Here is a 26302-nt window from a genome sequence, read left to right on the forward strand (position 1 = left end):
TTAGGCTTTGTGCGTTTTGTTGGTCTTGAACGAGACCTGCAGCACTCGGTCCCCCAGGCGGTAGCCGTTCAAGCTGGCGATAGCCACTGCCGCCTCGTCGTAGTTAGTCATGGTGACGAAACCAAATCCTTTGCACTTGCTCGTGTTAAAGTCACGGATGACCTTGACGTTGGTCACCGCCCCGAACGGCCCGAACATCTGCCACAGGATGCTCTCGTCGGCGTCAGGCGCCAGGTTGTAGACAAAGATGCACCAGCCGGTGCCGGCGTGCCCCGGGATGTTGATGCCAGCCAGGCTGGTCACCCCGTCGATGGCCATGGGCGAGAACCTGCTGTGGAGACACAACACAATGGGGGTTTCAACACGCAGCCGCCAGGGACAGCGGACCGGGGCGTTACCGGAGACAGGGGATCAAGCGCAACAGGGTCAATGCAATCTGACAGACCGAGAGACGGACGGACGGTCGGGGACAGACGAGGCTCGTGCGGTGGGGGGCAGTGCGCTGGAGCCGCGAAAGCGCTCCAATGTATTTTTAAAAACGCTGGATATGTCGGAAATACTTGTTGGCAGGATGACGTATTTATTTTTTTCCCTGACGAATGTATTTAGAAAGTTGGCCTTGTCAGACCCAAGTTGCGTACGGTTTAATGTTTAAAAAGACAGGGTACTCGACGGGGTGAGCCCACAGGTTTTAAATATCCATGCCTGTTCTAAATGATGCATTTCAATTAGTATCCTACGCCAACGCGTCTCGGCCGCGTTGGCGAAACCCGATTGGGCGGCAAACCTCCGGGACAAAACGGGAAAAACAAAAACAGGACAATAATATCACATCACAAGTATAGGCCCAATCTGAGGCTAAAGCAGTTTGGGGAGAAAAAAAAGGAGGTGTATGGGAAGGCCATGAATTATTGCTGCCCGTGTCGCAGGAGATTACGTGCTCCAGTTGGCGTCTCGGGAACATCCACCATGACAGGTAAACTACCAGCATCAAGGGGGGGGGGGGGGGGAAGAGAGAGAGAGAGAGAGAGAGAGAGAGAGAGAGAGAGAGAGAGAGAGAGAGAGAGAGAGAGAGAGAGAGAGAGAGAGAGAGAGAGAGAGAGAGAGAGAGAGAAAAACACACCACCGCAACGGTGGTGTGTTTCTCTCTCTACCTCCCTCTCCTCTCTGTCCCTCCAATCTCGCTCCACAGTGACGGGGCCTTGAAGGGAAAAAAAAAGGATTGAAGTTCAATAACGCTCAGGGAAGGAATTCTGTGAAAGCTTGGTGCTGGCAAATTGCCGGTCCAGTGCTTCCTGGGAAGGGCCTGATGCAACAGGGGCTGAAACAGGACAGGCGGCCTGCATCAGAGCAGGTGGGGGGGGGGGGGGGAAGGGAAAAAGACTGGGGGAATTGGATGCAATTTAGTGCAATATCGTGTAAGAAGTGGTAAGAAACTTGACATTTGATCCGGAACATTGCCGTCTATTGTTTTAATTTCAATTGGATAAAGAGGAGGCGAAGGAAGCGAATGCAGTTTTTCAACTTGGCGAAAAGCTCCGGGATTTGCTGCTAGACTCGAGCATATCAAAATGGATGGATTTGTTTGTATCCATTGTGTGTTTGAAGAGGGAGTCAGAAGTGTTTTGGTTGGAATATGGGGGGAAAAGACATCAATCAAATGTGACTCCACACACACACACACACAACCACAATTGTTTGAAACAAAAACGCACTGTTTTCTCTCATCTACTGCAGCTTCTTGTTATACCGAGCACAATAATGTAGTCATAGTATATAGCTCCAACTTTGCTTTTATTATTCAAGAGACCGGTATTGCAAACTGCTGAAAAAGACAGACAATCAGCTGTAAAGCTCTTTTACACTTGGGTCGGAAAAGGAAATTAATAAATTTAGGGTAGACGCAATAATATCAAATATTGCAATATAAAAAAATACCAGTATGGATGTGTTTGAACCAAGATTAACATTTTCAATGCATACAAAATCTGAGCCTTCCACAGGTCAGAATTGAGGTTAGGAATACTGGAGACTAATATGCTTTTTAAAGAGTGTTGGGTATAAATAAAGCAGAATTGATATTGAAAAGGCTGTATATCTCTTTATACTGGACTGACTCTAGTGCTATTGGCACTGCCGACTAGATGGGTCTGATCCGTCAGAGATAAAGAGAACCGTCTCCAGCAAGCAAAAATTGAAATGTCGGAAATGCGTGTGGAGAGAACGATCGAGTCAAATCGAGTTACCTTTTGACGCCGTAGGCCATGTTTAGCAGATTGTCCAATCTGAAACCACAAAACAAACCACAGGTTAGTTCATTGCCACGCACCTCGTCGTCCATTAAATCAGTGAACACATTTTTGTGCGGCATCGGAAGCTTCTGAAACAAACAAAGTCAATCACGCGCTAGAATACCCCTTCTGGATTGTTTGTCTGGTGTTTTCCAACAACATTTCATCTGCCCATTGGAGCGTGTATATGAGCCACCGAACCCCAAAACAGTTATCTTCTGTTTTACCATCAAACGCATATTTGATTTTCTGGTGTAAATAATCCAGCTAATACAAGGGATGAGCGTGCAGTCATTCATGCAATGTGAAAGGGGTTCCTGCCACTAAATCCCAAACTACTCAGTCCCTAGTCGTACCAGGAGCCAGCACCATCCCTGCTCCTCGTTCCCTCAACACTATAATCTCTCTCCCACACACACACACACACACACACACACACACACGGGCCGTCAGGGGGCCAGGCCCTAAAACATCCATACGTCCGGGGGCCGGGCCCCAACACATGCATACGTCTGGGGGCCGGGCCCCAACACATCCATACGTCTGGGGGCCGGGGCCCCAAAACATCCATACGTCTGGGGGCCGGGGCCCCAACACATCCACACGTCTGGGGGCCGGGGCCCCAACACATCCACACGTCTGGGGGCCGGGGCCCCAACACATCCACACGTCTGGGGCCCCCACAACACATCCATACGTCTTGGGGCCCTAACACATCAATACTTCAGGGGGTCCCAACACATCCATACGTCTTGGGGCCCTAACACATCAATACTTCAGGGGGCCGGCCCCCAATACATCAATACATCTTGGGGCTCTACCACATCCATACTTCTTGGGGCCCCGACACATCCATACGTCTGGGGGTCGGGCCCCTCACACTCTGTACCTGAAGCGCTGGGCCTGCTGTGCCAGGGGCCCCGGGTACCTCCGGTTGGGCGACTGGTAGAGCTGGGAGAGCAGTGCCTGGCTGGTCTTCTGGCTGGGGTTGTTGGCGAACTTGACGGTGATGGGCTCCGTGGCGCCCGGCGGCTTTTGACAGTTGAGGCCCTTGATGGCCTCCTCCGCCTCGATGCGCCGGTCAAAGCGGATGAAGCCCACCCCGCGGGAGACTCCTGGGGAGAAGGCATGGTCACTGTCACCGCGTCCAGGACTCGCTGGATTAAGGGCTAACGCTAGCTTGCAGGCTGACGCTAGATTGCGAGCTGACGCTAGCTTGCGAGTTAACGCTAGCGGCAGTTTGGTTCACCTCGTCGGGAACAGGGTGAACGCCACGCGGCTCAGTGAGAAAATACAGTGTTTATTCAAACTCAAACCTTCAGTGAATCAATTAAAACACGAATAATGGACGTTTTGAGAGCGGGAAATGTCACAAGGGCCTATCCAGACACAACACAACTGTCAATACAAACACCTGCACACGCAGAAAGGCAACTAGCATTTACTTTCTGTTCTAAAGAACTCTGAATGCGACATCTCCCCAAAGAGTTTCAGCATGACTGAACACAGTTGGAGAGTTAAGGGGTCGTGTCACACGGAGTGCAACCTTTTCAAAACACACCGCTACTCAAAGTTAGTAAATATACTGTGTCCCTTTAACCTTGGGCTCCATGGAGACAGATAGAGAGGTATTCAAAGGGAGACAGAACATAAAACACGGATGGTCTCCTCACCAGTCACTTGGTCCACCAGGATGCGTGAGGTAATGATGCGGCCGTACTGGGAGAACAGCTGCTCCAGCTCCTTCTGAGTCATGGTCTTCGGCAAACCACTGACGTATAAATTTGCATCTCTGATCGAGGCTGAGCTTGGACGCGCATAAGAAACCTGCAGGAACAGAGCGAGAGGGAAAGAGTGGGAGAGGGAGAGAGGAGCGATGAAGATCAGGCAGTGTACCAGGGGATCCCTCATGCCCCAGAAGACCGGCTCTAAATTAAGAACCACTATTGTAAAACTTCCACATCGGCAAATACGGTGTTCCAGTCAATCAATGGGAATGCTCTCTCAGCCTGACTCTTTGTATGTGGGCCGGGGCTGTGTGTGCAGACGCACTCATAGGAGTGAGTCACAGGCAGTAAAAGTGTGGTCACTTCCACTGCTGAAGACAACGGACATTGCCACAAGAGCAGTAAAAATTATTAGCTAGCGAAACAGGCAATCAAGCTCAACATCTGCGGAGCACGCACACCATAAATGTGCAGCAAAGCACAATTATTTTCCACTACGCAGAGTCCAACCTCCCCATCCGAGCCACTCCACACAGTCTCGTATGTTTAAGCTGATAAATAAGCTACCTATAAATGTCTATGGTTCACACCAAATTTCTCTTTCTTAACAGTTTTCAAAACCACCTCTGGAGGGAGTGAAAGTCACATCCAATGCAGATTGATGAGGGACCGGTCTGGACAGAATCCCTGGCAGGAGCGGTGATAAGAGTCATGCTTAGCCGATAAGTCACGGGCCATCAGCCTGGATTAAGCAAAGGTGGTGCCGCATGCAAATGTGTGTCACTTGGCATCATATCCAAAGCCATGCACCGTTCTGCGCCTACTCGTACAACTCAATACAACGGACCTGCCATGTCTGGTCGTTAACCCCTTCGTCTCCTACGCCTAGCTCCTATGAGTCGAGGATTTAACACGGAGCTCCACGTTGCTCAAAGCAATGTAAACCGGTGCTCACCCTAACCCTACTGGACTCCATGAGGCTGTGCGTGCGCATATCAAGCAGGGATCTCTCGTGAGCCGCATCTAAACAGGCTGAGACCAGTGTCAGTGTGCTGACACTCACAATTAGCGGAAAAGGATTGAGAACGGTTTCTGAATCTAGATGCATTTTAGAATGAGAAACGGTTGTAGGATCTACATTTACGTTTAGCAGATGCTTTTATCCAAAGCGACTTACAATAAGTACATTTGTCAGAAGTAAGAAATAATATTTCGCTGTCGGTACAGCAAGGGTGTTCATAGAACCAAGTACCAAGCACTAACTATCGCTAGGTTAACCCCTGCCCCGTAAACAACAAAGATAGCTAGGATACGATGCTACTCAATTCTAAATACTATTTTTCAAGTGTAAAGGGTTTAGTTGTTCTTGTGTACACAGGATCTGTGTCTAAACAAAGGGAAACGATGGCTGCACAGACCAAGCCCAAAGTCACTTCTACCTAGCAGCAAGAGGACAACAGGAGATGATTGAGACTGACAGGGCTGTCAGCCGGCGGATCCTTCCAGGCCTTCTCAAAGGTGGAGGTCAAGCCTTCAGATAACGGCTAATCGCTCTGACAGTTTGTTTTCAGATGGTGAGACAGAAAGGCTATTGTTATATTTAAAAACATTACATAATGGATAAAAAAAAAAAGTGGTCAAGAAAGAAACTGAAGCCACGTTGAAGTGCAGTTACAGAGTGTAATGGATTATAACAGTTTAATAATAATACCATCTGGGTCTTTTAAAGGTCAATACTTCTTTTTTTTAGATACTACAAAAAACTAGATCATTCTTGTAAAACATAATGGTAATAGTTCAATTGATAAGTGTTCAATATGTTATGTCCGTTTTCAGCATATTGAAGAACGACCTAAAACACCACATGGTGGCTGAACCTGACTCACTACATTGCTCCTACCATTGCACCTATTGTTCTTAAAAGGGGAACCCACCCCCTCCCCCGACCCTTCAATTTAGTTCCCATCAGCGGAGATCCGGTGCGTCGCATCCACGCTTAATCAGCAGGTGACCGGGGAACCCCATCAGCCAATCAGAGGCGATGCGATCGATGGCGTGTGTTTAACCTATAGAGAGAGCCGTCTAGTAAAAAAAAACTAGAACGTACAAGTCTTCTCTGTGGGGGGCTGCGGTTCTCCTTTAGGGGAACACAAGCTGTGCATTTGTTTCAGAAGCAATTAAAAACAGTAAAGTCACACACGAACGTGTCAGGATTTTCAATTCAAAAACAAATTGTGTGGACGTCTCACAGCGCAGCAAAAAAAGGGGTGAAACAGCCACACGTGCGCGCAATCTCGTCAAACACTCGCTTTCCACTCTGTTCCACATCGGCTGCACTAGGGACGTAACTGTCAACGGTGTAACGGTATAGCGATAACAATGTTGTCGATAAAAATTACCGTTATCATTTCAAATAAAATGATTATCGCGGTGGATAACCGCGCCCGTGGTGTGGAAACCGTGTGCTTAAATCCTTCCCAGCGCTTCATCCGAGTATCCTGAAGTTGCCTCACAGGCGCACTGTGTAGCCTTCAACATAATGTTTTTAAGTTTCAATTCAGTTGGAATCATGGAGGAAGGAGACGACAGCGCTCAAGACATCCATCAGCCTTCTAATAGGGATGTGCATCTCTGGCAAAAATACTATTCAATATTCGCTGAGAAGTATTCGAATAATATTTAAAAAAATCGGTCAATGAAGAACCCCCACGCACGCACACACGCAGCTCGGATACACGCGCACACACAATGACACAGGGAGAGGCTTTTATGATTTGTATGAAATCAATCTGTTTATTTCACCAACTGCGCCATCAACATTCAACATCAAAATTATTTCAACCTGGGCTTAGGCAGATAGGCCTACATGCGCCGAAAACGGATCGCTATTAATTTATTTAATTATTATAAATTTATTTTACTGAAAACAGCCTGCATGACGGTGAACTAGACACGTCAAAAAATAACTTCACACGGTGTGTCTTTTTACAATTTATTCGTTACCAGCATTCGTAGTGTTGATCAGCAGAGAAATTGTCCGCCAAAGACGTTGACGTCGCTTAGCAACCGAGGACGCTGGGGTTGATAAGTTACCGGACCACTTGCGGAGTGATACGATAGAAAATTAAATAAACTTTCCTTGACAACGGTCATTATATGCTTAGCAACGCATAGCAAGCAAAATACCGCAATAATACCGAAAACCGGGATAATTTTGGTCTCAATAACCGTAAGGTTAAATTTTCATACTGTTACATCCCTAGGCTGCACGCTATCCAACTGTATGTATATATATACATACACACACATGTACATAAACATATGCACACACTCACCCGTTATCACACCCTAGCCTCGGTCATATCCATCTACTGATGCATAATGTCGCATGGGGGGGGGGGGGGGGGGGATGGTTAGCGTGACCGTTTGCAAGGTTTCACAATAAAAGACCCGGGTTGCTGGCTGGCGCTGCACACATTAGCTCGGGGAGATAGATGGAGAGGAGGCAATGTTCCCGCGCCAGACGCCGGGTTAAATAAACATCTGCACCCGAGCAATAAATCACGGCGAATGAGTAATAGAAACCCGAGGCACAGCCCTAGTTATTCACCGGCCTCCGATCAATACATTCGGAGAGGATCCAAATTAGCTTTTCTCAACATCCCCACAAAAAACGGAACGCTTCCACACACTTTGAGAATCTATAGCTGGGGGTGGGGGGGAATCTGTGCATTGCACAAATTGCACAAATGCAATGCACAGCCAGCATTTCGGATTTCGCTCAAACACGCACTTGATGAATTGAATCTATAAATATCCCTGTACGTCAGACTGCCTGGATGGCAAACCGGCGAGCGAGCAAGCAGGGGTAAGCGTCCGTAAACCCGAGCCCTGTTCCCCATGGAAGCACTTCCTCATGACCGGGCTGTGTGTCATCTGTCAAAGGCACCGCAGTCCTCTTTAATTATTACAAACGCGCTGTAGCGTCCAAGTAGCCCTGCACCGGCCTCCCTCTCCACCATCTCATCAGATGAATGGTATCAATAAAATACACTCTCTTTAATTAAACCTTCAGACGGGGGGCTCCGAAGTGACCAGACAGCCCCTCCCCTCCACCGAGGCCAAGTTGGCGAGCCAGCAACAAACTTCCTCCTTGTATTTGCAGAGGAAAAGGGAGTGAATGCTAAATGTGTTCTAATGCACAGCCTCCCAGCTTCCTGGCCTCGACGCACACACACACACACACACACACACACACACACACACACACACCTAATGGGATGCTAATACATGCAAAGTGTGTTCGTTGCCCTGCCACTCCCGGGCTGATCTGCACTACTGACGTCGGGGGCCCGGGAACCCGGGGGTTGTAACCCATCTTAAAAAATAAAGTTGATGGGGAAAAATACAGAAATGTAGTCCATTTGTTTAAATCATGCGCAATCCAATCGCACCGTTAAACAGCGGGCCGCCGCTTCGACAAGTCGAGGCAATCAAAACCGCAAACGTTTTGATAGCTGCTCAAGACACGGCTGTACGCAAGATTGATTTTACTTGTTATCAAAATCATTAAATATATTACCGCCAAGAAGGCTGTTCTGGTCGCGGGCTTTTGGCCCGTTCCCCTAATGCCTCGCAGAGGTCCCCGCGCACAGAAAGCGCCCACACCCCGATAATTTGATCCTACACAAGTACCGCTACACTATATAAAGCAAATGAGTTTCTCCACCGGCAGCACAGGGGCCCTGGTGCCTGATGAATGCTAATGGCCGCCGCCAACGCCCTCTCTCCCGGCATCATGCGCCCGGGCTCTGCAGCAGCAGCAGCAGCAGCAGCACATGCAACCATAGAAACCGTTCTGCTCTAGTTGAGGCCGCCGTGGCGAGCCGGGCTGTGCCCAGATTAACAATAGGCTGCTAGGCATCGACGGGGAGCGAGGCATCTCTCGAACGCTGCTCTGCGGACGATTGAATGAGAGGACTGCTGGATGTTGACAGGGAATTAAATGGCTCTGTGGCGTAACAGACCCATTGTGGTTTACGCATTGAGGAACACGCAAACAGATCCACAGCGCTATGTAGCCTTACCTTGATGGTTTTAGTCTGAAGTCTCAGGCCGTTTAAGGTATTGATGGCTTTTTCTGCATCTTTCGGATCCACGTAATTCACAAATCCATAGCCGAGACTTTGCCCTGCAAAGGAAAGATAGAAGAAAAATAAGAATTGTGTATGACTGAGAGTGAAGGAGAAGAGAGGTAGCCTGAATATAAAAAGCACAGCTTCCTGGTAATAGCGTAGAGGAGGTTATTTGGAGCAAATGTCTCTCCTGGTTTGATAAAAACTGTGGTCCATGACAGGTAATTGTACTACCAGCAGACACAAATGAATAGAGCGTGTATTTCTGTCATTGAAGGGGAATTCCAACACATTTCTTTTCCCAGAACCAAATCAAAACTCAGACAGGCATGGTGTAACACACACACACACACACACACACACACACACACCCCCGCTGGAAGAGTTCAGCTGCACGGATGGTTGCAGCAAATTAGGACAAAGAGAGAAGCGAAGACGCCGTATACCGCGTCGTCTTCTGAACCAAGACAGTGTATTCGCTTCCATAACACGTGCTCTGAAAGCCCTGTCGTTGTTCACCGACCGCAACATGCTACAGTGAGGGCTTCATCTAGAAAAGTACAATTATAGGCCGCTGAAAATTCCTTCCCTATTTGTATTCTATACATCGTTTTTTAGCTATTGCGGATATTACCCAACCAAAATGCATTTGCTCCATTCAAGTCAGATTTATATTTGTTTCCTTATTGTGACAACCCACTAATCAACACGCTTTAGATCGTTGACAGCACTTCAATCCTCCTATTCATAACTCAGAATAGAAGTCCACATGAACATCAACATATGACCGCCAGACCGGTAGTGGTACTGATAGCATATACCGTAATGCTCAGTATAGAGGAGCAGCACTGAGATATTACCATTAGTCTCTGTTCTCATTGTGTCACCACATCCAATACATTTCCATCTCAGAGAGGACAGGGAGTGATGAAGAACATGTTGCCATTGGCCACGTCACACTCCAGCCAGCCTCTTCTGTGCGTGCGTACGTGCGGGTGTATCTCCATATAATGCTGGGAGCTGAGAAGTGGGCCAATCACTGCATTACTGCAAAAAAGCACTTGCCCTTCAGAGCAATCAAGACCCGAGCCCCTGCTCGTAGCGGGAACGTCGAGAGACCTGGAGGGACGTCTTGGTGAGGAGGAGGATGCACGCAGCCAGTGGTGACACCGTGGGCCTACAGTCTCCCGTCCAATAGGAGGCAGAGGAGCCTTCGAGGATTCTAAGAGCAAGACACCCAGCTCGCACTCGGCTGATTACTTAGACATGACACCAGCGCCCATGCAGGCTGGATTTAACACACTGCCACAGGGGCGGGCGAGTGGGGGTAGGAGAAACAAGGCGGCTCAGCTGGAGGAGGGCTTATAATGCGTGTTGTGCAGTATTGAGACTGAAGCCAGGCACCATTCGCGCGTAAAGCGTCCGAAAGGCTCGGCAAAATTACTGGTCGACTGTCTGTCACACAGCAGTAGTGAAGACGGGTAAGATGTGTTTAAATATTTGGCTTCTTCTCAGCCCCCACATCCATGTTAATTTTTAAGTCAAATAAGGAAAAGCGGAAACATGCAACTACGATTTAATCTGATGGTGCAGGGAAATTGTAATCAGGAAACTATGTAGAAAGTATACAGACGTCTTTGCGAACCAACTTCTGCCTTATAATATATTTTGACAGTGGTGAAAAATAAGAAACGCTGCCAGCTTTACAGTTCACAGCAGGACTTCCAATTTCAAATATATTCATTGAAAGATTTTCCAGCTATCAGCCTATAAGCACACATCTCAAAAGTGTCTACTTTAACATTTCTATTTGAGTAACCAAAATATTTTGTCTGCTCGTCTTTTAGAACTATGCAGGCGTCAGAAACTGAGTCAACCTTTGCACGATAGCTCGATATCAAATTGTATAATTGAATATCTTAAAAATGTATCATTCGTTGTGCTATCCTTTGCCTTTTTATTAGACTTGATGGTCGAATGAAATACACATTGTGTCCGACATCATTATTGCATCGTTAAGTACTTCTACCATTCATGGCCTAGCATATTTAAAATGTAGCGTGTGTAGGATTTAGTGACATCTAGGGGTGATGTTGCAGATTGCAACCAACTGAATACCCCCCTCACCTCTCATGTTCCAATGACAGAGAAGCTAAAGTGAATGAAATAACATTCAGTAAAACCGTAAACACTTTCCTCATCCTAGGGCTACCATTTATAGTTACTCTACAAAAGACAGACTAGCCCAGTTTCTGCAGCATCAGTAATGGGTACACTTTAACAAACAGTCTGTATTTAGAGAGAATACATTCAGCACAACTGTAGGGATGATGAGAAGCAGCTGAGACACAGCACTGTGGTCCTAGAGGTCCACCATCTCTGTCGCCACACAAGGCTCAGACGAGGTGGACAGTGGAATATCTAACGTTAATATTGGGAAGCCAGGCGCTTGGGGCCAGAGTCGGCTGCACTCATTCAACAGCAGTATAAAATTCTAATTTATATTCCAGTAGACCTCCTTTTGGAAAATAAATCCTCCATGGTTTACAAATGTACCTCACATTCACTAGTAAACAGTATAATCTGTGGCAATTCACAGACTTATTCTCACTAAAAGGGCTGGATACACTTAGTCCCAAAGGACCAGGCAGACTTATAAGCCAGCCATAATGAGCCTAAACATCCTTGACCGCTACTGCAAGCACTATTTAAAAATACTCACATTTTATATAAATCTAGAGGCCGCAGGCAACCCCTGACGACGCACAGCACAGAGACTTGTCAGCTGCTGGGCTGCCTCTGAAGTTATTCTCCTTTATATCAGGCACCACACATGTACGTCAGCCACCAACCATTGTAACTCGTAGACAGGAATCTATATGCGACCGGCTAATTAATTACAACGCCATTGTGCCATGAACTCATCAGAAAGGAAAGGCTCAGCCCTCGACTGCTAAACTGACAGATGGGGGGCCAGAAAAATCAACCATTAGACCCTGCATCGAGTGAATGGATTCCTGATGCTAAGCTTCTACGATAACAGCCGATGGGTTTGCTATTCGATTTGCCTCCCGTTCGAAATTAAAAATAAAGTTACAATTGCTCATATAAATTGGGAATGAGGGGATGTTCAAATTCGGTTCAAAGCCTCAATTAAATCGAGGACGCAGACATTTTAAATTTACGTACAAAAATCACTGGCAAGGCATCTACAGTAGCTGCTATCGGTAGCATCTACTGTAGCTGCTATCGTTGCTTTACACGGGGAATGGTTTAGCCTAGCGATTGTAATACTTGCACTTGGTTCTATGAACATCTTTACTGTACCGACAGCGATATATTGTTTCTCTTCTTATGACAAATGTACTTATTGTAACAAATGCACTTATTGTAAGTCGCTTTGGATAAAAGCGTCTGCTAAATGCCCTAAATGTAAACGTAAATGCAAGGCCGGACAGACTTGTGTGTCCATTAGTGTTGGTGAGGGAAAAGATATATTTCAGTCACTTTGTCACTATATAAACACAAACGCACACATGCAAAAGCATATACACACACACACACACACGTTATTTCTCATTACCTGTTATTTTGTCTCGAACAAGTTTACAAGACTCAATCTCCCCGATGCTACCAAACAGACTCTTGAGCTCTTCCTGGGTCATGTTCTGAGGCAGATAGTTGACTATCAAGTTGGTTTTACTGTCCTCTATGCTCCCCGACTCCACAGGGGAGGAGCAGTTGTTTGAGATGGTGGAGGGACCGTTGCTCGTGTTGTTGCACGTCGGCCCGTTGGACAGCTGTGTTTCCATGGCAGCAATAACCTGCTAAAGAGACACAAGAAATTCAGAGTCAGAGCCACATGGTAATTAAAAAAAGGAAAAGGCACTTGGAGTAAGCACAGGACTCAACAAAGAGGCAGGAACAGTCGAAAAAGGATTCATTTTCTTTCACGGTCGAGTGGCGTTTAATGAGCACAGGAATAAACCCAATGCTACCGGAAATATGTTACTAAACACTAATTCAGGTCATTTCCGTGTGTTTTCTTCCCGTGTGTTGTAAATATTATGATTAACTAGAGCAGTACACACTCTTCTGGCACATCCTTTTGGACTTTCAGAACTCTAAAACTGTGGAACTTGGGAAGCAAAATTAATGAATGCTTTTTAGACAATGCCGGGTGCAATATTGAGGCATTTCTCAAGAGCATAATTAGTACTGATCTGAATGCAGTTGTTTTATTTTTGGCAGAGCAAACGATTGTCCCTCCCACAAGTTAAAGTAATAATGAACATGAAATTGACATTTCACTTGAAGAAAAATGTCAGCGCAGCGACGGGATAAATGTGTTCAAGAGGCAGAGGAAGGCTTTGCCAACGATCTGTCAGGTAAAGTTTAGTTTTATTTATCAGGATTTTTTAACATCCCAATTTTTTTACATTGTTAGTCAGTCATCAGTTCTCATAAACCAACCCCTCCACCTCTCTGCATCAGAAAACAACATAGTAATATTATTCAAAACCAAGCCGTTATAAGCCTTTGAGAAGAGTCGTGCTTTCAGAACGCGGTCAGCAATTTGCACAGAACCCATGCATGAACAACCACACACCCTGTCCACATTATGCTCAGCCATTCACATTTTGACAGCCATTTTTTTGTTCTTGTGTGCATTGGCAATATCATGACCAGAGAGTTTCCATGTCGATATCAGTCAGTCACGGTCATTTTAAAACCACACCAACACGTCACTTAACGATAACGCTTCAGCAGCTTTCCATCAAAGCTAAAAATAAGAAGCGAAAAACACAGGATTCGTGCCGTTGCGATGGTGGCCAGTTACGGCTAGAGAGATGATGGGTATGGCACGGAGACGACGGGCCTGAGCGTATTCAGGAGGAGGAGAGCCACTCACCCCGGTCCACGGCTCAGCCGCCCACGAACCGCTCCTAAGAAGGGAAGCCACGTCGCACAGTCTGACTGCCATGTTAGTTTGGAGTTGCCGTCTGCAAATGTGGACACAAAAACAGAAAACACGACGTTAGAACAACCAGAAGATAAAAACAGCAGCAGCCGGCGGCGGCGGCGATCGCGTTGGCTGAGAAGGGGGAACAGGCCACTTCTCCACACGCTGGCTGTGTGCAGATCGGTTACGGCCGGAGGAGAGGTACGTTTCACAACGGTTCCCCTTAGTCACACTTCATTTTCAGCAGGACAATTCAGAGCATTAGTACATTTTCAGTCAATAGAAGAAAGTCTGGCCCTCAGGCAGGGACAACAAGCATTATGAACGCAATTAGTGAAGTGGTTGGCAGGGTTTCCCACATGAAAAGTTGAGAGTGCTTCCTCTTAAATTTGGCCACTGGCGGAGAGTTTTATTATGAGCTGGTCCTGGCTGGGTGGTCTGTATGGAGTGTTATCTGTCTGCGGCCCACCCCAGGTAGCCTGGTAATCACAGCGCTGGAAATGGGGCGGGAATATCAGTATTTGTAGACAAACTACAATCTTGTTGCGTTGTTACTGGCACTCTAACTGCTATTGCTTTTCAGTAGCCATCTAATGCGAGATGGCTGCTCACCTTATCACCTAATGCTAACCCAGCAAACTACCGCTCTCGACGCAAGATGAGGATTTTGGATTTAAAGCAACTCATCTGGATCTGAGAAAAATTGTCAGACCAAAATGTACACATATATCGGCTATCCTTTAAAATCCACAGACCATATAATCGTGCATTGTAACTTCTGGGTCAAAGCAAAACAAACATCATTTTTGCTGTGTGATGTTTCTGCCAATGAAGCTGTTGTTACATAAATGGCACCTTATGTAAGCCAATCAGATTTGTTGATATTGAGTCATCGCAGCACATGTGTGACATGTGCCTGCGGATCCCAGAAGTAGTTGCTAAAAACTTGTGATCACGGTACCCCCAAGATTTTTTTTATGCAAATTTCTAGTCCTGTTTTTGCCAAGTTTAATTTGTTCTAATGTAAGTGATTAGCTCTAAATGTAAGTGATTAGTGTTGTTAACAAGGCATGTCAGTGAGAATATAACTTGAATCAAAAGAATAAACTAGTTCAGCACGCTGCTAACCGAACAACATGCTGCTCAATACAGTAGCTTCAAAGTATGCTTATTTCAGCGATTAAAAGCACAAACATGTATTATATACATTTTGTTATGCAGTTTTATATTTTTATACCGTTAAAGTGTTAGTTTATATATTTTTTCATTAAATTTACCTTTTGGTAAAATATAAATAAATCACTCTCTGGGGTGTTATAAGGCATAGCTAATTACCTCTTAACATGCTCAGTTTATACTTTTCATGTTATGATTAAGCAGCTCCGTAATTTAGATAATAACAATGAACTGTATGTCTTAATGTTGCACCAAAATGAACTATATTTAACCATCTATTGAAACCTACACATAAAAATCTTTATCTATCTATAGAAACCTCATTGTTTGACGATAATTGATACGGTGTGATTGGAATGCTTGCATAATCAAACAGCTCTGCATATCCACGGAAACCACCAACTGTTTGATGCATGGTAATATTTACATTATATTGCGGTATATCATATTTGCCTATTTGATTTGACCCCAATAGTAGCCTATTTGTTTTGCCAAATTGATTGTAGATCATGACATACAATACGGGCGGTAGGTCATTTAGCTATGTCTCCCTTATAGACAGCTGTGGAAAACCCTGGATGGGGTGGCTTTGTGGAAAGATGCACCAAAATGTACTGAAGACACAGTAGTTCCATCTAGCAGAGACACACCACCAATTAGAGACATCGAAGTCTTTGCTCATAAGGATTACAATGAGAAGGAACACAGTTGACAATTGGATTGTTTACTGCAACACTATGCATCACAGTACATATTGTATTATATAGCATTACTTTGCTTAAGTATTGCTGCAGCTCTTTCCTGTACATCTGTAAATAATACATTTGCACTCCTGGTTTGATGCTTACTGCATTCAGTCGGCTTTGTACCTGTACTCTGAATAATGACAATACAGCTCAACCTAATCATGAATCTAAAACAGGCAAAAGCGTGAATTCTCACTGCCCAGTGTTTGCCTTTTAGACACAAGTGCATTGTGTGCTAATCGGCAACAGTTGTGCTGACACGTATTTGAGTCTTTGCAGCTCAAAATGGTACAAATTAAAAAGGCATTCAGAAAAACAAGCAAACATTCTTGATAAAGGAGTCAAGGATGACAGTCTGACACGTCCTTTAAACACAAAATGCCTCCAGTTTGTGTTTTTCCCCTGAGTGGGTCAGCCCCACCGACCTGCCTCCAGTGAAGTAAGACTCGCAGAGAAATGCAACAACATTAGCTTTCTGGTTAGAGAATATTGCTTTAGGCACCCTCGATATCCTAGCTTTAAATTGTTCAATATTACGGGTAATGGGAGGTGTATACACTCATGAATAGCTGCAACCCACTCCTTTAAGTACAAAAGCGCAAACAAGAAAGAAAACGTTGCCACTGGCAACAGCCTGACATTGGAATTGGTTTTTAAAAATTCACTTCTGTATGATTGAAAGACAAATGCCAGTCTTTGTTTGGGTAGGAGCATTTACATAGCTTTTATTCAGTTTGATTGCCTATGGGGGAATTAGCTGGCATCAGATTTTAAAAAGGCTTTTCCCTTAAGTACAATATTTGACTGCGGGTATATGTGGAGAGACACATTTAGGACTAAATGAAAAAAAAAAAACCACATAAATAGCCACTACTGTACTGCGGTTATAAAATAAATGTTTTGCACTATACTACTTCCCAATGTTTATTGATTTCAGAAGCCCCACTGCCTCCTACAGACAACATTTAATTTTGCAACAGTACGATTTTCTTCTGGAATGTGCATATGGCTGACTTCATCTATGAGTTGATGCGATAATGCAAAAAATATTAAATAATTATTGTTGCCACATGGATCTATGGTCAGATTTCAGTCCTATAACCAAATTGCTATAGAGCAGAGCTGCAGTTCAGACCAATTAAAAAGATGAGCCCTACACGTAGGCCTAAAAGCATTTATATTTGATAAGAAAGCATGTTAAAGTGAGGTATTGAGAGAAAATCCATATAAGCTCAGTTTGGTATATACATAACCTAATATAGGCTATGTTTTAGGAGAATTTCTGTATATACATTATGCAGAGAGATCAATATTTATACAGCAGAGTTTGCTTTTGAATCAGACAAAACACTAAAAGGGCACATTTCATTTCCTGCTCGAGTTGCCAAGTAAGCATTTCCTAACGCCCTCTGCAGTAGGGTTCGACATTAACAATATTCTCCATCATCCAGAGCGACAGTTAGATGAAAATGTTTATCTGCCAGCTAGGATCATTGTCTCCAAGTTGATGTTCAATCAAAGCAGTACAACTGATGGCATTTTCACATTTCAACCACAGCAAGTTAAAGGATCTTTCTATAATAAAAATATTCTCAATACGAAATAAATATCTGCGCCTTCAGATTGACGGTTGAAAAATGTAATATGCTACAGCCAACAATTATTTGAGACCCGGATCATCCTCTCCTGTCTCACTGGTAGTCTATATTCAGTCAGTGGTCAAAAAGAAGAAACCTGAGACACAAGGTCATCACTAGATTGAATTAAGCAAAAACCACACACCTCCTTCCTGTCACATCTATCTCATGAAGCATAAATATCTATAATTTATTCTTACAAATTCACAGGTAATGCACATCTTTAAAGCATGAAAATATCCATCCTGGAGTGTCAAATCTAAGGTCCAGCAGTCCTACCTTACACCAGAACTGGGGAGGGGGGAGGGAGGTGTATACCAAAGGCTGCAAGGGGCAGAGTGACGCCTTGTTTCCCTTTCATTAGAGATCTACTGAAGACAGTGTCTGAAACTGAAGGGGATGACTGTGTCAACTTTGTTTGCTCTGTTACCATCTGAATTTCTACAGTGGCCACTCTACGCTGCGTTGATTCAAGACACTTCATAACAGTTTAGCACGGCTGGCCCCGTTTGTGTTAGCCAATTACTCGCTAACCATTCCTTGCCTCCAGCACCATGATTGGGCGAAAAAACAAATATAAGGCAAAGAAAGGGAAACGGCCGTTCACCCAGATTCCAGTTTGTGTGCCACCAGCCTTGAAATAACAATCTTGCATTGCATGAAAACAATTTAATTAACATTAAAAACATGGTTTACAATGGGCAATCTGAACGGGAGGCTTTTGGTAAACACTAGGCAGGGATACCCTGAAACACAACTTTTAATAATCACAACACCCCATAATGCCATGGACAACATCCCATTGGACTTATGCGCATGCGAGCAAGCATGCCAAAAGCTTTATTTTGATTGCAAGTGGACAGCAATTTATATTTACAGTATTTTAAACAATGACAGTAGTCGGGTCATTAAGAATAGCTGTGAAGTTTGATGAAATTAAGATTTGAATTCTATGAAAACCTAGTTCCATCTCATTAAAAATCACTGAGCAAGTACAGCACCCTCTTTCCTGAGGATTTCATCTAATGACATCGCCAACAGCCTTTAGAATCTGAAAAGCAGCTTTAAAATCAACACAAGTCATTCACATGTTTGTTTGCCAATTAAAAAATGAAACTAAATTAAAGACAAAAACCCAACCATCATTCCTTACTACACATATGCAAATGTAATGAAAAAGGTGTATAATGTCAATACAAATTAATGTTGGAAACACATTAGTAAACCAATATATAATGGCTTTTTTCATTATTATGTCTGGCTATTTTATTTTATACTTGTTTACAACTGATTAGGAACAGAAAAACACTAAGTGCCAATCCATGATTTTGAAGTGCCTTCTGTTCGTTTGATGGCAGGTTTTCAGTGCATATACCAGCGAGGATAGACTTGAATAAGCAATCACATGACTGAATTCATAAACAAACGCTTCCTGCCATGGCATTCACCTGCGTCTTACAGGAGACAAGTCTCACATTGAACAACATTACGATTCTTCGGTTTTCCAGAAATATCTTCATTAAAAATAGAAAATAATTAAAAGCACCATTTGGAAAAAGGGGTTTATAAATCAAGTCTGAATCTTTAGTGTCATTAAGCGGGCCTCGTGTGCCAGACGCACAGTCAAACTGTACTCAAAAAATGCTCGCTGCTCTCCACTCCACACATCTGTGGGCTTCGAGTTCACAGCTCAACCAAGCCCTCCCACAGCTCCCTCCATCTGTTATTTGCCTGGAAGTTCCATACAGGTGGGTACTTCTGCAAATCAGCACATATCGGAGTCAGCCGCCGACTGTTCAGTTGCCCATTGTCTGACATCCCGAATGCCAAAAGGTGCACTTGCCAAAACACCAACGTTTTTTTTTTATACTTTTTTTTATATCTTTACTGACGCGTGAGCTACAGCCGAGGAAGATCCTATTTTAAGCGATAACAAAACAAGGCCGGAGACTGCCACGGTCAGGAGAGTCTTGCTTTACCTTCCATTACGAGTTCAAAGTGTAAACATGCGCTATTGTCCCTGGTGGGATGGACCTGGCCAAAGGCAGAAATATCTCCTTCGATAAAAACACTTGGAATAGGACGTTTGGCGTGGGGCCCCCCCTTCTCCACGCTTGGCTTCAGAGGGAGCGGCCCTCTCCTCTCGGAGCTGGCATTTCAGCACGTAGCATCTTGTTCCCCCGGAGGCCTACCCGAGCAGTTTATCAAAATACACACCCAGCGAGAGCAGCATGAGGACCCTCGTCTCTGTCCCTGCCAGGATAAACACAGCCACCGCCTCGGTTTTAGGCCCCCCACTCTGCAGCCTTTGCTTTTAATGCTACATTTAATAGTGCGTTGCGTTTAGTTGCTGGTTCAGATCCCACTGGCCTTTTTCTAACCCTTTCAGAGGGAGGGGAAGGCTTTGGCATGCAATACTACTATGAAGGAAACAAACCATGTGAGGAATACCAAGTGAATTATGCTCGCGGTTGATTTGGTGTAGAAAGAACTAATAGTTTTGGCCTGCATTTGTGATCAAGGTACAGCACTAGTTCCTCTACATCTTGTAAACTAAACCTTGGCGGGAGAGCAAGTGTGAAGAAATTGCTCGGTTTAAGACACCAATAATAAATCAGTTATATACTCTTATAAATTATGGTTTGATTGTACTACTGATGGTCCTACGGTCAGTAGTACACAACTTTTGAATCAAAGTTGTGTACTACTGATGGACTGTTGAGAAGTCCAAAAACTTTTTAACAAACCATTCAGTGAACTGGAAAAAGATCAATTTGTTTAAAGTGTGCGTTTAGGCCTAAACATAACACTATTGTGAAACTGCTTTATTACACTACATTTTGGGAAAGCAAGGACAGGGAATCAATTGATCAGATAAGCATAGCAAATGGCCCATAAAAGACCTAGACTTGAAAAATGAAACTGAAGACGAAGAAAAATAAAGCAACCTGATACACAATCTAGCCTAGTGCCATCAGATGATGGCACTATATGACCCAAACCCTGTATGATGAGTCTAAAGGGTGTAGCATTATAGGCATGATGCAAAATGGTGATGCAGCACTATTCAATACTAGCCATTACCAGGCTGATACACGTGCACACACATACACAGCATCGCCCACACGTATCCTTCGAGTATATGGTGGAAGTAATGATTGACGTGTTTGTTCATCCTACAGAACGTCATGAAGTAAATATTTTAATATTGACACAGCCCCCATGACAGGAAATTATGAATATTCAGCCGATAATGAATTCCAGTTACACATATATATGCACAACATCATGATATAATGAATAACTAGTCTGAAGGCCTGCTGAATAGTGAATACTCTATTGAGAGCAAGCAAAGGTTAAAAGCTGCAGATCTACAGCAGTGATGGAATGGACACACACACACACACACACACACACACACACACACAGAGAGAGAGAAGGAGACAACTACTCTACCTGCCTGTATTACAAAAATCTCCTTGTCCCATATATACACCCCTATTGTAGAGATTAGATCGGGCCCAGAAAATCAAGCCCGACCCGGCCTGATCCCGTGCAAGTTCTGTCCGAGCCCGGCCCGGCACATTAACTGCAATTATGAGCCCGATTTCAACCCGGAATTTTTTTAAATACATGTGGAACTTCGTACACATTTGTTACTTAGGCCTACTCTGCTAAATATATATGTAAGGGATAATGTATAGAACGCCGGTCATTATCGGGAAAATAAGCCGCGACAGGTCGAACAGGACACCGACGCGCAGCGGAGCTGTCTTGCTTCGCCCTGAAGGGGCTTATTTTAGATAATGACCGGCGACGTTCTATACATTATCCCGCTTATTTCACGGCTACTTGCCAAAACGAAATAAATACTTCACATAGTGTGACTTTTTACAATTTATTCGTTACCAACATTCGTAGTGTTGATCAGCAGTGAAATAGTCCGCCAAAGACGTTGACGTCGCTTAGCAACCGAAGACGCTGGGGTTGACAAGTTACCGTACTACCCATGCAAGTGAACGGAGCGTTCCACGGCATTGAGAAGACCCGTGTAAAAAAGGCCTATAATATTTCTGTTCATGGCATAGATTTCTCCTCAGATTAGGCCAATAAAGCAATGACTTAAAAAAAACAAAAAGGCCCGAGGATAGTGGTGGGAAATATCAGCCCGACCCGGCACGCGGGTCGGGTCGGGTCGAGTCGAGCTCGGGCAGAGAATCTAAACTCTAGCCTATTGTCCCTTGAGTGATGGATTAAGGGATAACCTCCAACCTAAACTGACTGATTGTTCTCAAAATGGCCTTTGGAAAGTCGCCTCTTTCCCGCGTTTGAGTTGCTGTGACAGCGGCCTTTATTTAGAGAGGGAATTGTGTGAGCTCGAAAATGCATCAAGACACCCACTTTTATCCCAAAACAGCTCCTGAAATGGTGGAAGGGATAGGAAACCTGATGAGGGCCCATGGGAACATATGCCTAGGATCTGGGGCCGAGCATCTGGGAATTCCCACTTAACCAAATGATTGGCAAGAGGTAGAGGACAGATGATACCGTTAAAGTTACTACTAAGTTAATACTGTTAAAGGGTCAGACAGGAGGCCTATCGAGTTCAGGGGAATTAATCAAAAAGCACGATCAATAGATGACACACACACACACACACACACACACACACACACACGATATTTCATCTTAAAAAAATCTTTGCGGCCAGTCAACCATCTCCAACCTCAAGCTCACCACACCCTTCATTTCCAGTACCATCCCCTCCAATGGTCCAATCCCATATGACGATGTCAGCACAGCAGCCTCCTAATAAATCGGCGGTCAGTCTTTGGTTTGCTGCTTCGACAACACCTTATGTATTCACGACCTTCTGACTGATGACGTACCTTGCGCTGTGACCAACCAAATCTTATCTTCAAAACAAGCTAGCTAGTGCAAATCGATTAACAACATTGTGCAATAGAACTAGGTGGATAAGCACAACCATTTATAAAACTGTTCAAATATGTGGATAAAAGCTAGGGACTATTTTCAATTCAGATTAAATGTCCGTGTCCCTGCCAACATGACCAACACCTGAAAATTGTATCATTGTTTAAATAAACCAAATGGCGTGGTTGCTTTTTCTAATAGAAAAGATCGCAGAGGCGCTTATTCAACTTCCACACATGTTGGCAAACCCCTTGCACAGAAAACCATAGAGCAGCCATTAACCCATACAAGAGGAAGGCGTTTTAAAGCGTGATTCCTCGGAGGCCTGTGACTGAAAGCCATCGGAATGAGCGCGTCCCTAACGTTACCAGGGCGTCATGGTAACGTCAGTTCACGTACTTATTTGGTTACCATGGCGGTTGTTCAACACCACGGTAACGTAAATTGGGCTACCATGACTGTTGGTTAACGCAATGGTAACGCCAGGCACGTGTTCATTTGGTTACCACGAGCTCGTTTGGTTAATCCCGGACACCTGTGTAAGGTGTCCCCACGAGCGCCGTCCAGGGGTGACGCATAGCCCACACGTTGTTTGTAAGTCAATACTGTTTGGTAACTACTTTATTCTTATTCAGAGGTATTCCCAAACGATATTGGCCTTTAAAACGATATAAATGAAGAAATAAACCCCCAATCGCGAATCTGTTAAAACGATATGAGGTGGTGGGTGTCCATGAGTTTCGACACCGTAGCTTATCAGGATAATTGGTTAGCGGTTCCATTTTTTCGGTGAGTCACGGATAACGTTAACAAAAGTGAGCACAACTGTACGACCATTCGTTCTACACTTGTTCGTGCTTACATAACGTAACACAGCCGCGACAATTCCACCTCACAAGCAACCCAGCTGGACTTTAAGGTGGCATTACGGCTCCACGTTGGGCCAACTAGCCCCGCAATCTGGGGGCAACATTCACCTTCAAATGGAGAAAGGCGTGTGTGTGTGTGTGTGTGGCCGTGGTCTTACCTGTTATGTGTTGAACAAGAATTGCAGATACTTTATGAAGGACGTCCGCACAACATCAATCGCTTTGTCGAGAAGTTTGCGCAGTGGAAAGTGGGGGGGTGTGGCGGGCAGGTGCCCACGCTAAGTATCAGACCGCTTAGCCAATAGCGTCGCTCGGACCGGACCATCACTGATAGGGTCCCGAGGAACGCCGGGGTTTGCACACAAGAACGGGGGTTTGGGTGCTGCCTAATTTGAAGTCAACCAGCCGAAGTCAAAAGGAAAAAGCAGGGCTGTGTTGTTTTTTCAACAATTTCCTTTACGTATGCCTGATTGGAATTCACACAATAAAAAAAAAGGTGACCAAACATGCTTTAAGAGTTAGGGTTCGCCTACCTTCAACTGGGCCTACTACAAAAACAGTTTACCACTGACAGGTATTTGTGACCTTCGGTGAATGGGGCGGATTAATGAACAATAGTGCTTTTTAAGCAGTGCAAAAAACATTTAAATATTTTTTTAAAAAATGTGATTGAATCACAGCATAGCAGGGGTGGTCTAGTATACTGCTTGCGGCCAACTAAATGCCATGCTCTTGGTTTCTGCTGCAATACGCCGGTAGCTCTACTGCATCCTAACATAATGTGGTCTAGTATCCAGAAGACATTGCATTTCTACTATACAGTTTCCTCTCCACGTAATGCCACCTCGCGAATCCAGGATTGTTGCAGTTTTGGTAGAATATGCATGTTTCTCCTATACAAAAGGAAATTATCGGTGCATCATTATGGCAAAATATTAATAGAGGCAAGTCGCGAGATGAATGAAAGTCCTAAGCTCAAATGCTCAAAATGACACATAGCCTGAACTCCCGTAACTCTCAGATCCATTCCAATATTGCCTCTAAACCTGCACGAATAAGACCCGGGTAGTTTATATGCATAATAATATGATAGCCTGCATAGGCCTACTCGCCATGAGCGCAATCCGGTGTCGTTGTAACGGGTCCAGGTCGAAAGGTATGCAGGTACAGCCTACTTTGATATTGCCGAAGCTATTCCGTTGCGAAAGCCATCGCACCACACAATGAACAGCCCCCCAAAATAAATAAATAAATAAAACCATAGCCATGCTGAAGATAAACCTACAAATGCATGCATACGGTGGAGACAACGTTTTGGTTCAACTCAGACTTCAAGACAATTTGCACACAACACATCGTTTGGTTAAAAAGGAGCAAATGTGTAAAGGATCTTACCGTTTCTATAAATGAAAGTTACGGAGGTCCTTAACAACCACTGAGACAATCACCTGGCAAATGCTTGTAAAAGGATGGGATTCCAATCTTAGTTCAAACTTGGAAAAAAATAACACAAACAAGATAAAATGAAGGGGGGGGGGGAATGAAATATTTATTAAATCAAAAATACACAAATGGTTCCTTTCAGCGAATGCATCAAATAAAAAAGGAAACAAAAAGAGGAAATAAAACGAATCAAATCATTAAAAAAAAGTCGGCTTCTGCCCGTCTCTCTTTACAGGTGCGCCACACAAATACGCGACATTACTAAGTGAAAAGCAGCGGAAGGAAAAGGTTGACTTTAAAAGGAAGATAGTCCTGTCAGCGCACATATATAGGGCCGTATCACAGCGAGACCATACCTCTCCGCTCTCGCCTCGCACCCATTCAACCTACACGAGCGCGCATGCACGCGGAAGCATACCCGGAGTAGCTCCAACCCACCGTGATGCACACAGCGGCATTGCGGCCATGTAATTGGCTGCCGCAACGCCAAGACTCGCTCCTCGGGCAAACCCCCTTTTTTTTTATCCAACAAAAAGAAGCAATTCGTCCTCTTATCGAGTCATTCAGACGATCAAATATTTCCCTAATGTGGGATTTAAGCCACCGCGGCTGCCGTGCCTAGGCGCGCGCACGTCGGAGCGCGGCAGAATGAATGGCGCGTGACAATATAGCATTGGTTTGAGTTGTGAGCATATAGGCTGCGACGGCGAACGCGCGACGTTACACCGCTAAGGACTCGACACCGAGGTGGATGCTCCAGAGGATTTAAACCATGCCTGGGAGACCATCATATGCGTTTGGCGAAACGTGTTTCCTCCTGCGCCATCGCCAAATTCCACGACATTGTGGGCACACACACACACACACACACACACACACACACACACACACACACACACACACACACACACACACACACACACACACACACACACACACACACACACACACACACACACACACACACACGATTTCTTGCAATAGCAATTGCTTTCAGCACCGGCTCTTTTCAGCACCATGGACAACGAAAGCCTCGTTTCTGACGTTGCACTTTTCCTCCCCCGTCGTCTTCTTCCCCTCGTATTTCCTGCATAAGCTAGGCCACGTCCAAGCATGCTCCCCCTCTCTCTTCATGCGTTCAAAACATCGGCCGCAAAACCAACGACAGCTATGGGATACCGTCATTTTGATCTCGCGATAGCTTGAGGACGCGCCGGCTTTGTTTGAGTTCTACATAGCAAGCTTACGACGAGATCTGGAAGAAAAAAACAGGAAAAAAGACAGGACAATATAGGTTCTAATTGCGCTTCTCTTTTGTTGACGTTTATAAGGGTGGAGCAACAGTTCGAGTAAATACAAGGCCCAATCAGCAAAATATGT

General features: G+C 44.8%; 1 protein-coding gene across 6 annotated transcripts; it reads right to left on the bottom strand.

Moving 5' to 3' along the window:
- Positions 1-26020, bottom strand: elavl2 (ELAV like neuron-specific RNA binding protein 2; the record flags this gene model as incomplete). 6 transcript variants are annotated; one of them, XM_079758012.1, is made up of 8 exons in its annotated part: positions 1-331; positions 2247-2285; positions 3181-3406; positions 3965-4118; positions 9106-9209; positions 12737-12980; positions 14066-14156; positions 25923-26020. In XM_079758012.1, 7 exons carry the CDS (start codon positions 14135-14137, stop codon positions 1-3), a joined length of 1170 nt encoding a protein of 389 aa, XP_079614138.1. The 6 variants fall into 6 exon arrangements, with proteins under 6 accessions (XP_079614138.1, XP_079614135.1, XP_079614133.1 ...); XM_079758009.1 differs by lacking the exon at positions 25923-26020 and having other exon boundaries at positions 1-328; positions 12737-12977; positions 14066-14137; XM_079758007.1 differs by lacking the exon at positions 25923-26020 and having other exon boundaries at positions 12737-12977; positions 14066-14137.
- Positions 26021-26302: the final 282 nt, after the last annotated feature.

Source organism: Pollachius pollachius (genome assembly GCF_949987615.1).
Source record: "Pollachius pollachius genome assembly, chromosome: 20".
Classification (NCBI taxonomy): domain Eukaryota; kingdom Metazoa; phylum Chordata; class Actinopteri; order Gadiformes; family Gadidae; genus Pollachius; species Pollachius pollachius.